This window comes from Tenrec ecaudatus, chromosome 12 (genome assembly GCF_050624435.1).
Source record: "Tenrec ecaudatus isolate mTenEca1 chromosome 12, mTenEca1.hap1, whole genome shotgun sequence".
NCBI classification, from domain to species: Eukaryota; Metazoa; Chordata; class Mammalia; order Afrosoricida; family Tenrecidae; genus Tenrec; species Tenrec ecaudatus.
This window is the reverse complement of record NC_134541.1, coordinates 63,099,046-63,113,730: the sequence shown is the minus strand read 5'-3', so window position 1 is coordinate 63,113,730 and position 14,685 is coordinate 63,099,046. Positions and strand designations below refer to the sequence as shown.

The 14,685-nt window shown below is 36.7% G+C and overlaps 1 protein-coding gene across 3 annotated transcripts in view; it reads right to left on the bottom strand.

Moving 5' to 3' along the window:
- Positions 1-14,685, bottom strand: part of ARHGAP32 (Rho GTPase activating protein 32) — a 297,599-nt gene that overhangs the window by 156,992 nt on the left and 125,922 nt on the right. Inside the window, exons 1-4 of one of the 3 annotated variants that reach the window (XM_075564091.1) lie at positions 8,085-8,135; positions 7,547-7,638; positions 6,288-6,329; positions 5,863-5,947 (exon numbers count right to left, since the gene is read on the bottom strand). In XM_075564091.1, the coding sequence (XP_075420206.1) occupies positions 5,863-5,947; positions 6,288-6,329; positions 7,547-7,569 (150 nt within the window). In that variant the 5' untranslated portion in view covers positions 7,570-7,638; positions 8,085-8,135. Of the gene's footprint in view, positions 1-5,862; positions 5,948-6,287; positions 6,330-7,546; positions 7,639-8,084; positions 8,136-14,685 lie in introns of those variants that run through there. The other 2 variants (XM_075564089.1, XM_075564090.1) reach the window with 2 other exon arrangements.

Sequence of the window (14,685 nt, the reverse complement as noted above, 5' to 3'; positions counted from 1 at the left end):
CCTCTTAGTGCTTCCTCTCCACTAGCTTAGTGTTGCTCTAATATTCACAGGATCTCTACCCTCTCCTAGATAACTGGTTTCCGCTTCCCTAGCTGTTCCCCTGTCCTTGATGTTGTCTGCTCACCACACCCTTCTCCCCACTTCCTTCTTCCCCCTGTACCTTCCTTTCCTGTTTCTTTTTAATGACCTTTTGCTTTTTCAAAATTTAGGTGGGGTAATAATTTAAGGTCATATTTTGGATCTCTTGGACTTGTTTTAATTTCCTTCAGCTTTATACTTAACTTACAAGGGCGGTACCCAAAAAGCCCCGGAATTTCTTTCAAAACTATGTGTTGAAAAAAAATTTTAACAACCTTATTACCTTCAAAATATGCTCCATTGCACATAATACACTTGTCAAATGTGCGATTCCATTCTTGGAAACATTTTTCAAACTCATCTGTCTGAAAACTGATGCACCTCCCCCATATTTTTTCTTCACCTCTTCTATGTCATCAAATCGCTGTCCTTTCATGGCCCTCTTCATTCACGAAAACAAAAAGAAGTCACACAGAGTAAGGTCAGCTGAGAAAGGTGCATGGGGCAGGACAGGCATGCTGTGTTTTGCCAAAAACTGGCACACTGAGATGGCTGCACGAGCAAGTGCACTGTCATGGTGGTAAAACCAGTCCCTTCAGGCACAAATCAGGCCTTTTTGTTGCATTGTTATGCAATCTTCAGAATGTCTAAAGCAGCAGCTCTCAACCTGTGAGTGGTGACCCTTTTGGGGGTCGAATGACCCTTTCACAGGGGTCGCCCGATTCATAACAGTAGCAAAATTACAGTTATGAAATCACAATGGTTGGGGGGGGGGGCACCACAACATGAGGAACTGTAGTAAAGGGCCGAAGCAATAGGAAGGTTGAGAACCACTGCTCTAAATAGAAAGTTTGAGTAATACTGACCTGTTAGTCTATTGAACTAATTGTTTACATGGAGCTTCAATTTTCTTCACTCTTCCTTCCTCCCAACAGAGACAGACCAATAGTTGCTTTTTAAACAGCCACTCACAAGCTTTGAAAAATACTAGTCACTACTCACCCAAGTAGGATATAAAGCACTGTCTCTGTGGACTGTTATGACAGGGACCCTGCTGTTTCCGAAACCACCTGAGCCCCCATGCCCATCATGAGCCCCAAAGCCCAATAATCATTCTCTCGAGGTGCTTAGTTATAGCTAAGAAGTCTTCATTATTTTATCTCTGTATGCTTCATCACGTTCATGAATGTATGTTCAACAAGGCTAAGTGCTCATATACAAATATCCTTTCTCAAATCTACATATATTTGTGTGTATAATGCCATTCTCTCTGCCACATCCATTCAATCTGCATGTCTATCCATGTATTTACTCCTCCTAGGCCACCATAATTGCAGGACTACGTTTAAAAACAATACTTACCTCTGTTGCATTTAACTCTTCAACCCTCCCCAGGGTCTTCCCTGCCACTATCATTTTTACTGACCTTCCTGTTATTGAATATTGATTTCCTCTTCTGCCACACATATGTGCACCGTCTAACCAGTAATGTGGACCCTCCTTCCCTTCCCACTCTTGTGGTCACCGAAAATGTTACTTTTACTTTTAAGAGAACATTTTACTCTTTATATTAATGATTTCATACAATATTTGTCCTTTTATAATCAACAATTTTCACTCATCTTAAATGTCCTCTAGGTTGAAGCATCGCACGAGGTGGCTCACAGATTCATGACTATTCTTTAATGTTGTGTGGTATTGTAATATGCTTATGTGTCAGTTTATCCATTGTTCCACCAATGCTGCAATGAAGATAGATAGGCATATATTTATGTGTCCTACAGATCTCGTTTCCCTAGGATATATATCAAGTAGAGGGAGTGCTGGGTCATATGGCATTTTTATTTGTAGCTTCTTAAGAAATCAGTATACTGTTTTCTACAATAGTTGCACAATTCCACCAACAGTGTATGATACAGTCTGTCTCTTCACTCTTGGCTAGTATTTGTTGTCTTCTGCTTTGTTTTGCTTTTAGTTTTGCTACTAATGCTGGCTGAGCTGAGATGATATCTCGTTATTGTTTTCAGTTGCATCTCTAGAATGACTTATGATTAGGACTATTTCCCTATATGCTTGTTGGCCACCTGAAAACTTTAGAGATCAGTCCCTTTGTCCATCCATATATTGAAGTCAAATTTTTCACATTCTGTGAGTTCTCTTTTTCTTCCTTGGGTGAAATCTTTTGATGTCTCTAAGCATCTAAGTTTTTGGAGGTCTTACACATCTAGTTATCTTCTGCTGCTTATGTACTTTCAGTTATGCTTGATAGTATATTTCTGGCATGTAATAGGACCTTTGGGTCTTTCATTTAACCTTTCTATAAAATGAAAAACCAGACTAGCCACACAAAAAAAAGAATAGCAGCCCAAGTGGAAAACATTAATATATGAACATTTCTGTTGTTGTTATTCCCAATATCAATGAAGCAGGGTTTTTTTACTCATTTTATTGGTGGCTTTTACAACTCATCACAATCCCTACATAACATCCATTGTGTCAAGCATATTTGTACATTTATTGCCTTCATCATTCTCAAAACATTTGCTTTCTATTTGAGCCCCTGATATCAGCTCATTTTCCCCTCCTTCCCCACTCCCATTCCCTCATGAACCCTTCATAATTTATAAATTATTATTTTGTCATGTCTTACACTGTCCAATATCTCCCTCCACCCACCTTTCTGCTGTCCATCCACCAGGGTGGGGGTTAAATGTAGATCCTTGTAATCAGTTCCCCCTTCCTACACCACCCCCTCCACCCTCCAATATTGCCACTCTCACCACGGGTTGTGAAGGGATCATTTGTCCTCGATTCCCTATGTTTCTGGTTCCTATCTGTACCAGTGTACAACCTCTGGTCTAGCCGGATTTGTAAGGTCAAATTGGGATCATGATAGTGGGGAGGAGGAAGCATTTAAGAACTGGAGGAAAGTTGTATATTTGATTGTTGCTACACTGCACCCTGACTGGCTCGTCTCCTCCCTGCAACCCTTCTGTAAGGGGATGTCCAATAGCCTACAGATGGGACTGAAACAGTTTTTAATGGCACAACTTAGTGATAGAAAACAGTTTCCCTCCTGACGTTGGCTGAACCCAACCATGGAAGACATTCATTCTACGATATAGAAGAGATAGCAGCACAAAACTAGATGGAGAATGCACTGGGATGTGGGGTGTGCCAAACAGACAACTAACCAAAAAGGAAAACTCTAGAGTGCAGTGGCAAATGCCCCTGAAGCTCAGAGAGGCTGCAGAACTTTCCCAGGGTGAAAAATGTTCTAAAGGCAAAAACGAAATCAGAATCTCCATCTCCAAACTAAGGCCACCTTACCATTAACATTGTATAAAATGTTACTCTGAATTTATGTCTATTATATAAATGTCAAAACCTTACATTGCTTCCCTAACTGATTTTTTGTTGTTTGCATCCTATTTACTTTCATGATGGGCAATAGAAGTTTTTGCAGTGCTTACAGCTTCCAAAATAATTCATTCCACGTTTTAAAGATGGAAAGAAAAACAAACTAGAAAATAATTTTCCAAATTACAAACAGTGTGAATTAAATCATTCAAACAAGAAAGTCAAAATACTTATTAAATGAAAAACATACATTTGCTTCCTTAATTAGAAATTCGACATTAACTGCAATCTCAAGAATATAATATAAAAGAAAGAAAAGGTCCTTTATGTGATGGCATAGTAGGCAATTATTATTAATCTCAATGAACATTTTTAAAATTTTTACATTATCTGAAGTAAAATATTCTCCATTTTCATAAACTTTTTATATTGAAATCATCTGACTCGTTTACAAAAAGATGCATACTATGACATACTATCAATTACATCTATTATATCTCTCTTAAGTTTATTTTTCCAGATGACAACTTAGGACAACCTGTACTGGAGAATGTTTCTATGTTAAAAAATATATACATGAATCTAACCTATTCAAATTCTTAATCTATGTTCTCAAGTGTAAAGAACAGGATTTTTTTTCCTATGAGCCTATTTTAAAAGCAATTAGTGCAAAGACTTACACTCCCATTTATGTAAGAAGCTATATTCTTAGCATATCTATGATATAGCTTATAAAAAAGTTTTTTCCTATTTTTTACATTCACATGCCAATTTTTTATTTCAAAGACACATTATTTAATTTGATGCCAAAAGAATGTAGTTTCGAGTGCAAAGGAATAGAAAAACCAAGACAGCTTGAAGATGAATTAGTGGTATGACTTTACCAAATATCAAAACTCATAGTAATTAAAACAAGGCAGTGTTATCAAGGTTATAAAATTTGACCAATGTAACAAAGTAGGAGTTCCAACATGAAGCCATGCACCCATGGAAATGACATATAACAAAGCTGGAGAAAGAGGTTGACTTTCATTTGTGGGACTCACAAATGTTAAGATACTGAAATAGTCCCTAAAATCACTGAAGCAACCACAGGGACACTGCTTAGTAGAGGAGGAATAAGGCCTCCCAGCTCCAGTACTATGGTGAGCATATATTCTGACTGGTCAATGCCCTAGCACACCAGTGGGAAAATACTTTAATATTCTACTGAGGATGGCACAGGACCGTGCAGTTGTGCTTTGGGTCAGAACCAACTCTTTGGCATCTATTCTCATCATATAGAAATACCATCAACCCCAGGTAACCCAAATGTGAACAATGAAATTCTGAAGCTATTAAAATAAAAGGGAATGTCTTTATAACCACAGAAGAACTTAAGTATGAAAGAAAGAAACAATAAATCATGATGCTTCTTCTACATACGTCCTCTAAAAACCAAGCCAAACTCAATGCCATGGAGTCAATTCTGACTTGTAGCAACCCTGTAGGACAGGGTAGAATGACCCTGTGGGTTTCTGAGACTGCAACTCCTATGGGAGTAAAATCTCATGTTTATCCCACAGAGAAGCTGGTGGTTTCAAACTGCTGAAGTTCAGGTTAGTAGCCCACCACGTAAGCCACTACGTCACCAGGACACCTTTTATACATACATACAACTACATAAATAAATAAGATCAGCATGAATAAAATAAAGTATGCTTGTATATGAAATGCAGCATGAAAAGGTATGTCATAATTGGGAGGAGGTTCTTCAACTTGCATACAAACATTTGCATAAAAATAAAAAGAACTAGATATGGCATCATAGAACTAAATAACATCCAGAAAATACAGAGAATTATCATAAATCAATAAGAGGAAACCAACAGAACAAATAAAGCAAAACCTAATCTGGAGATTTTAAAAATCAGTAGCTCAAATTGCCAATAACAATTTTAAAAGATGCTCAATGCATTAGAAAACAGAAAGATGCAAATTAGAACATAATTAGAGATGATCATATCCTTGTCTGGTTGGTGAATGTCAAAAGAAAGTTGACAGAGATGTGGAACTTCAATTCTCACTTACTCTTTGTAAGAGTGTATATATACAAATCACCTAAGTCAGACCTCTTGGCTCCGATTTACTCATCCTGACTATGGCACAACACCAAGTCAGGGAGCAAGGCGACTGCTCCTTGCCATAAGCACCAACAAAGTTTACCTAGACATCTTGATAGAAATCCTGAGATTAACATTGGTTCTATCATCTTGTTTCCATTTGAAATGGGAATTCATTTTCAGGCATCAAGTATTGGTCAAATGAAAAGATCAAAAGTTTTCACCCCATCCAAAGAGATACCAATAGAAAAAACTGCTTTCAAGTGTCACCTGTCAGTTTTACATATCTTAATTCTGGATGTACAAAATATTACTAATATACCTGTATGCTGCCGAATTCAACATTCTCATAGTGGAAATGTGCACATTCAGCCATCTTCGGAAAATGACCTTTGGTGAAGGGTAACCTGAAGTTCATGAAAATAAGTCAGTAAAAAGATACTAGGATGGTCAAATGACTAAGCCTAAAGGAAAAATATGGATTTCAAGAGCTCATGCAAGCAAAAATATTAAATAAGCCCATGCACAAGAAAACACATAATTAACACAAAATCAAAGATACACTGAAACAAATATAAATTATATTTGGTATACAGGTCATTTAAAAAAAAGCATTTCTATATTCTCCTAAACTTAACAAAACAATGCCTATGGACAAAGCTTTACTTGTGGATGTTATGGAAACTGAAAAGCCAGCTTCCAGTCAGATGTAGCATTGCCACCTCAAAACACAAAAGTGGACTTTACCTGTGAATGTTGTCACAGCCCATCAGTCCTGGATTGTTGGATCTGGGTGCAGAATGAACATTTTTATCCTTATATTTTCCTACTAGAAATGAATGATAACTATCTAACCATCTATAAAACCAAACCAGTTGCCTCAGAATCAATTCTGATTCATGGCAACCCGAATGGCAACCCCAAATGTGTCAGTAGGACATGCTCTACAACAGGGTTTACAAAAGACTGATTTTTCAGAGGTCCAACACCAGGCCTTTCTTTAGAAATACCTCTGGGTGCATCTGAATGTTGACCAAGTGCATTAAACATATACACCACCCAAAGGAATCCTATCTAATCCTCTAGTAAGTTAAAAGAGAGATTTAAAATAGATACTTTTAGACCTTTCACTTAAGAGATAACTATTGGTATCCACTTCAGACTTCTAAAAGGCAAACACTGAGACAATGAAATCTCACAACTCAAACAACAAATAACTGCTTGCATTGAAGATAATGAGGAAGACAAACTTAGATTATTTCAGTTACACAATGTTACCAGATAGTAACATTAATTGTTTTAAGAATAAAAATGAAGAATATTTTTTACCAATAAACAGTCTGTAAACCTATTCTACTTGCTGAGTCACAGTTTAAAAGTTGAATCATAATTAAATTTACGGACATTAGGAGTCTGTGTAGTAAAGAATCTAAGTAAAATTTTTAAAAACTAAAGAACGGTTTTTCATTTAAAATGAAATTCATTTAAAATCCATTGTAAGATCAATCTAGACCCACTGCTGTCAAGTTTATTCTGACTCTTAGCAATCCTCCAGGATTGAGTAGAACTAACTGTCCCCTAGGATTTCCAAGGCAGCTGGTGACTTGCTGCGCTGCTAACCACCAGGCCAACACAGTTCAAAACCACCAGCCTCTCTGAGGGCCAAAGAGGTCAACCATTTTGGAAATCCATAAAGAGGTCAACCATTTTGGAAACCCATAAAGAGGTCAATCATTTTGGAAACCCATAAAGAGGTCAACCATTTTGGAGACCCATAAAGAGGTCAACCATTTTGGAAAACCACAGGGGCATTGCTATACTGATCTACAGCATTGCTATGAGTCAGAATCAACTCAATAGCAATGAGTTGGTTTAGTTTAAAATCTTTACAGAAGCAGCTATCTGGCACAGAGTGGCCGGGGGTCTGAACCACTGAGCTTTCAGATAGCACCTGTACTCTGAATCACTGTGTCATCAAGGCTCCATCTGTAAAATTAACGACTTACTTTTTCACATGTTTAACCTTCATACTGGCTGTACTGCCACATGTCTTAAGAGTAAGGTCTCCAGGAATCTCTGGAACATCTGCTCCTCTTGCCTGAAAGAAAAACATTACAGAGAAAAGATTTATGACTATTCCTCTAGTATTAATTTTTAAATATAGCTAAGTTTAATGATTCTGCTGATTTTCTACCAAGAGGAATGCATAGTGATTTAATAATCTCTTCATAATATTATAATTGAAGTCAGTTGACATTTTATTTTGTTTTTTTGGGGGGGTGCAGCAGGTAAGAGATAATCTAATTTACATATTTAACTTTACTATATCTGAGGAAATTTTCTCTGAATATTATGATGTTCATGCTCTTATAATCAAATTTCAAAGTCAACTGTTACGTGCTATGGAAGTTGTTGGAATAAAATAATCTTGGTTACAGTGATTAATAAAGGTTAAAATGGTAAGATAAACGTATTAGGTGATCACAACATGCATTTCTCACTCCAAAATCTAAAAATGATATATATGTAATACTTCGAACTTACTCCTTAGATTGCCAAAGTTTCCATAGTGGTGAATTTTCAACTTTACTGGCATATTCAACTGCATCATTAAAAAAAGAAGAAGAAAAAACCCTGAAAATTAACAGGTTCTTAACACTTGTGGCCAATGAGAAAATAAGTAAATGCTACATTACTTATGATTTATTTGTAGCCTATGGTTTATTTGTAACCTGTGATTGCTAACAGAAAAATCTGAGCTAAATTATTATTGGAAATACCATGTGATTCAATAGGGGAAAATGATACGGGATAAAATGGGTTCTTTCTTTTTATACTTTAATTTTATTGTTGTTGAGAATATAAAGAGCAGAATATGTACCAATTAAACAGTTTTTACATGTATAAATTGGTAATGATTATTCTGAGTTGTGCAATTATCCTCACCTTTTTCAAGTTGTTCCTCCCTCCATACACTTGAGTTCTGTCCCCTAAATTTCCTATCTAATATTTCAGGTTGTAGTCAATTTTCTTCCATAAAGAAAGATCTTAAAGAAGCAAAGTTATCAAGGCAGACATTTTTTACTAGTTCTGCTAACTAATGGTTGGTTTTAAGATGACTTTAGGAGATATTTTTAGTCTAACAGTTTTAAGCACTATCTCAGAACAATAGCTACGGGGGGTCGGGGGGAGAGGTGGCTCCCTTCATGGCTCCAAAGTCATGGTGGAGTGCCTGAGGGTGTTTATCTCTAGAGAGCGAGAAAGTGCACATGTATGCACACTTTAGATAAAGGATAATTTAGATAAATGTTAAAAACAAACAAATATGATTCTTCAATGATATAAACTAACAAAGTACAAAGTATAAGAATTATTCCTCCCTATGGAAGAAAGGGAGATGGGAAAAAGGAGGTGGGGGGAAACCAACCCAGGGTCAAGGGAACAACAAGTGAACTAAAATCAATGGTAAGAAGGTCATAGGATGCCTAGTGGAGCTCAATCAAGGGAAATATAACAGTGAGGAATTACTAAACCCGAATGAAGGCTGAACATGATGGTGGGACAAGAGGGAAGTAAAAAGAAAATACGGGAAAGAACCAGGAGGCAAAGGACATTCATAGAGGCCAAAATACAGACATGTACATATGTAAATATACATATAATGAGAGGGGAATAGAACTATGTACTCATAGCTATATGTTAAGATTACAGATGGACATTGGGTTTCATCTCAAGTATCCCCTTAACACAAGAACACTTAGTTCTAAAAATCTGGCATTCTGTGATGCTCACCTACCTGACCCAATCACTTAAAAAAAAATAGGTGCATAAGCAAATGTGGTGAAGAAAGCTGATGGTGCCCAGCTATCAAAAGATATAGCATCTGGGGTCTTAAAGACTTGAAGATAAACAAGCAGCCAAATAGCTGAGAAGTAACAAAGCCTACATAGGAGAAGCACGCCAGCCTGTGTGATCATTAGGTGTCCATGAGCTCAGATATCAGGCATCTAAGACCCAGAACAAAATCATACCCAGTGTGCATAGGGCGGGAGGAGGCATGGAGTGGAGAACCAATGCCCATCTGTAGACAACTGGACATCCCCTCACACAGTGGTCACAGAGAAGAGATGAGCCAGTCAAGGTGCAGTATAGCACCAATGAAACACACAACTTTCTTCCAGCTCTTTGGTGCTACCTTCACCCCACTAGCATGACCTCAATTCTACTTTACAAATCGGATTAGACCAGAGCATGCATACTGCTACCTACAGATAAGAGCTCACACACAAGGAATTCAAGGTAGATAAACCCCTCAGGGTCAAGAAGGTGAGTAGAGATACCAGGAGGATTAGGGGAGGGGGGGACGGGGGAATCGATCACAAGGATCGACTTAAAACCCCCTCTCGGGCACAAACAACGAAAATGTTGGTGAGGGGCGACGGAGGATGACATAAAATATGGAACAAACAATCTATAACTTATCAAGGGTTCGTGATAGAGGGCAGACAGAGGAGGGAGAGGAAAGAAATGGGGAGCTGTTAGCAGGAGCTCAAGTGGGAAGAGAATGCTTTGGAAATGGTGATGGCGGCATATGTGCAAATGTGCTTGACACATTGGAGGAATATATGGATTGTGATGAGATTTAAGAATCCCCAATAAAAGTATTTTTTAAAAAGGAATTAATCCTCCTAGCAGTTTGAATTCACCATTCACTTTGCAAGTAAGATATGGAAGTTTACATTCATAAGAATAGCAGCCTTGAAAACCTTATGAGGCAATTCCACTTTTTTCTATAGTTTCTCTGAGTCAGAATTGACTCAGTAGCATTGGGTTGTTGGCCTTTTTTTGAAGGGGTGGGAATAACAAGAGGGCATCACGGGACTCAATTTAGCATTTGAATTGTTTATTTTTATGATCAATCCTTATATTTTATTCCTTCCTAGATGTATATCAGAGAAAAAAGAATCTATCTTCTTTAGTAATGGCTAGAATTATTCTAACTTGTAATTATAATATGGACCCATTGAACAATTTTATAAATCTAAGAGAGGACCTTAGTATTATTTTCATAATTCTAGGCATTATTTCGTCATTAATCATCAATAATTCTCAACTGTGATAAAATGTTTTTTATCTTTTAAATGTCTTTTAAAGAATATCTTTTAAAGAAATAAAGAATCATTTAGAACAAAGTTGGCAAACTTTCTCTTGAAGAGTCAGTGGTAAATATTGTAGGCCTGTGAGACATTCTGCTCTATCAATACTAAACTCTGCTGACAGGACATAAAAGCAGCCAGCCATACCAGATATGACTACACTTACAAAAGTAGGCGGCCAGAAAGTTGAATTTTATTTACTTCTCTTTTCAGGTGTGTGTGGGGTGGTTGGTGTGGTGGGGGTGGGGATAATGTTTGTTCTTTTGGTTTATAAATAAGTCATAAAATGTATTGGGGAGTTTAGATTTGAGACTATGTAGTACATGGTGATATTTCTTCTGACACCAAATATTTTACCTTTATAAAAATAACCCACTTTTCTTTTTTTAATAATATTTTGTGGTTTCATGAAAGCTTACACAGAAAGGTAGGTTCTCATTTAATAATTACTACACATATTGTTCAGAGGCATTGGCTACCTTTTTCATAGCTTATAATTCTCATTATTTCCCTCTAGATATTTCACTGTCAGTACTCTAGTTTCCCTGTCCTTTTTTTATCTTTGCTGTTGACCATTTGACCTCATACAGATTAATTTCTAAAAGTTTGTAGTTCTCATTGGTACTATTCTTTATTTTATGAGCCGATGTGTTTTTTAAATAGTACCCTCAGAGCCTACTTTCATTCTTGGGTTACAAATGTCACTTACCTACAACCCCATAAAGCCCATCTGTTAAAACTGGGGTAAATAAAATGATTTGAAATAACAGAAAGGTGCTACTTTGTGGTGTCAAAACATTATCATTATCACTTTATCATTATATTAAAAGATATTTTACTATATCTGGAAATGTTTCCTTAATGCTTCTTCAGTATAGAAAGGTATACTATATAGTCTACTTTAAAGATAAAGAACTAACTGATTCACATACAAACAATATAAAACTGTTCCAAATTGGGTGTAAATTCAACTAAATTTTGGATGAGGAACAGCATCTATCTGCCCATCTGGGAACTGACTATATCTCTGGGACAGTGCTCTAGTCTCCACCCACCCTTAAATCTGAACTTTTTAAACATTTGTGTCTGTTCCATATTTTTCTCCTCTTGTATCAGGATCCATCTATTGCTAAGTAGAGTAGCTAGTAGTTAGTTGAACACCACTCAGTTTTTCCAGCCTCAGGGTACATAAAGCCATGGTTCATGTAGTCTTGTAGAGTGGTCTCTCCTCTGAATTTTTTTCTTTCTTTTTCTCATGATCTGGCAGAGTTGTATTTTATATTACCAACCCCTAGCTAGCTTTTAAGAACCCTGGCACTACTCCTCACAGTAGGATATAGAACATAAACTTTGTAAACTGTATTATGCCAAATGTCTGAGTTGCCCCACCCACCCCACCTGGGGCCCTAAAACTTCAAACTAAGGAATCCATCTCCACAGGCACTCCTCTATGAAAGAATAGTAACCTTCCCCCTATGTGTTTTATAATATTTCTATCCAGGGAATGTAAAAAAGTTCAAGCAAAAAAAGGAATTAAAGATATTGGATTTTTATATGAAATTTTTGAAGCCCACTTATACGTAAACATACACACCTGTACGCACACATGGAATATGTGATATGTACGACTACACATACACATACATACATATACACAAACACACAAAAAACACATACATGCATACCTACCTACATATATAACCATTATGTAGTTTTTGTGTTGTTGAAAAATAATATATTTTGTAGTATTTACCAAAAACTTTTTTGTGAGTGTTCTTTTCAGCACACATCATTTACCTGTATAAACTACACCTACACACAGTGTTACCATCCCATCACCAAAAATAAAAAGTAGCTACACAATTGATGTATGTATATGTATGAACTGTGATAAGAATTGTATGAGCCCCAATAAATTGTTAAAAAATAAAATAAAATAAAAAGTGGCTACTAAGGAGTTAGTGTCCCTCTCCACACCTACTTCTCCCTAGTAACAAGCAATGAAGATTAGTTTTTAAGTGGATAAATGTTTTTGTCTTTCTATAAAAGTGGAATCATTAATATTTCCCCTTTTATGATTATCTTATTTACTCAGTATGTCCTCCAGACATATTCATGCTGTAAGATGTCAAGCAGTACTAAAGTACCAAGATAATTCCCATAGTTGTATAATATTCTATCGTGTATATATCACATTTTGCTTACTTATTCATCTATTGATGGAAATTATAATTGATCTGTTATAAATATGAATTATTCATGTAGTGAGGCAGATTAAAATTAAAGGTAGAAGGATATAAGAATCACAAATGTAGAAGACATTTAGTTGATAAAATTACTATAAGGAGAATAACAATCCTATATTACATAACAGCCTAGTAGAACGCTGTAGGACTATTTTTCTAACTACATGTTTGAAGTACTTGTATATTTCATAAGTTTTAAAATACGAGGGGGGACCTGTATGACAGTTAACACCAGTGAAAGTAACAACTAGGTCTCCTAAGCTTTAAATAGAAAGTGCAGTTTTCTTCTTAGTTATTAACAAAAAAAAATATTTCACCAGCAGTTCAATAGTTATCACAATTTTAGGTTAATACAGAACAAAACATTTTCAAACCTTTCGACCAACAGAATTAGGAAATTCATATCTAGGTTTAACGTAGATAAACCTAGGTTTAACCTAGAAATTCAATAGTTCAATATATCCTCACTTTCAGTAGTATCTTAATTATCTTCAATATTTAACACTTGATTTATGTGAGAGATATAAATTCCACAATATTTTGTCAAAACAGGAAGTATACTGGGGTGGGGTGGTGGGCTCCTTCTTCCTAGATGAGGCACGTGTACCAAAAGGCTACCATCGCCCATTCCTCCATCCCACTTTGGTACAGCCAGCAAAATGTGTCTTTCTGGTATGAAGGTGAGTAGTGGGGCACGTCTCCTCTAAGAATTTGAGGTTGAGCATGTGAGCTGGTCTGAGGGACTGGTTCAGAAGTTTACCAAGGCCTTTATAGCAGCATCTAATTACCTCAATTGACGCGGTCATCGCATCTGATAAAATCCAACATCTTTTCATAATATAAATACTGGACAAATAAGAAACTGAAATTTTTCCAACATGAAGAAAGTTATCTATGAAAAACCATCATACGTTCAGGAGTAAGAGACTGAAAGCTTTTCCCCTAAGATCAAGACCAAGAAAAAATGGCCCAATTTCACCAGTTCCATTCAGCAAAGTACTTAGATGTTATTGCCAAAATAACTACCATAAATACTCAAATATAAGCAGACCTGAGTATACGCCGAGGTATCTAATTATTACCTGGGAAACCAGAAAAACTGATTGACTCGAGTATAAGCCTAAGGTAGAAAATGCAGAAGCTATCGGTGAGTTTCAATAATCAAAACAAATGAAAATAAAATTACTAAAAATTGAGACATCAGTGGGGTAATATATTTAAATATTTTTAAACAAGACTTTGAAAAAGAACTTTCATGGTAATGCCCCCCTCCTCCAGCGACATGTTAGCCAGGAGTTCGTGTGGTCGTGTGGTCGGGGGATGTGGAATGTGAATTAACACAGAGACCAGAGGGGAGAGAAGGAGCGCAGCCACAGACACATCCTAACCAGTTCAGCTGCCGGCGTAAGTGAATCACTACAAGTGCTTCTGCGAATTGGAGCCGTCCACCTCATAGGATGGCTCCAATTGGTTAGATGTGAGTAAACAAATATTCAAAGCCCTGCACTGTCAGCGGGGCTTTGAATGAACGGCAATCACCCGCAAAATAATGGCGCTGTCCCATTACCTCGCGGGGGGCAGCAAGATGTTACATCTGCTGGGATACCACTGACCCATGTATAAACCGAACCCAAGTTTTTCAGCACAATTTTTGTGCTGAAAAACTCAACTTATACACAAGTATATACGGTAAGCACGAAAAAGGACTACAAGTCCATCTATATCAGGAAAGATCCTCCGTCT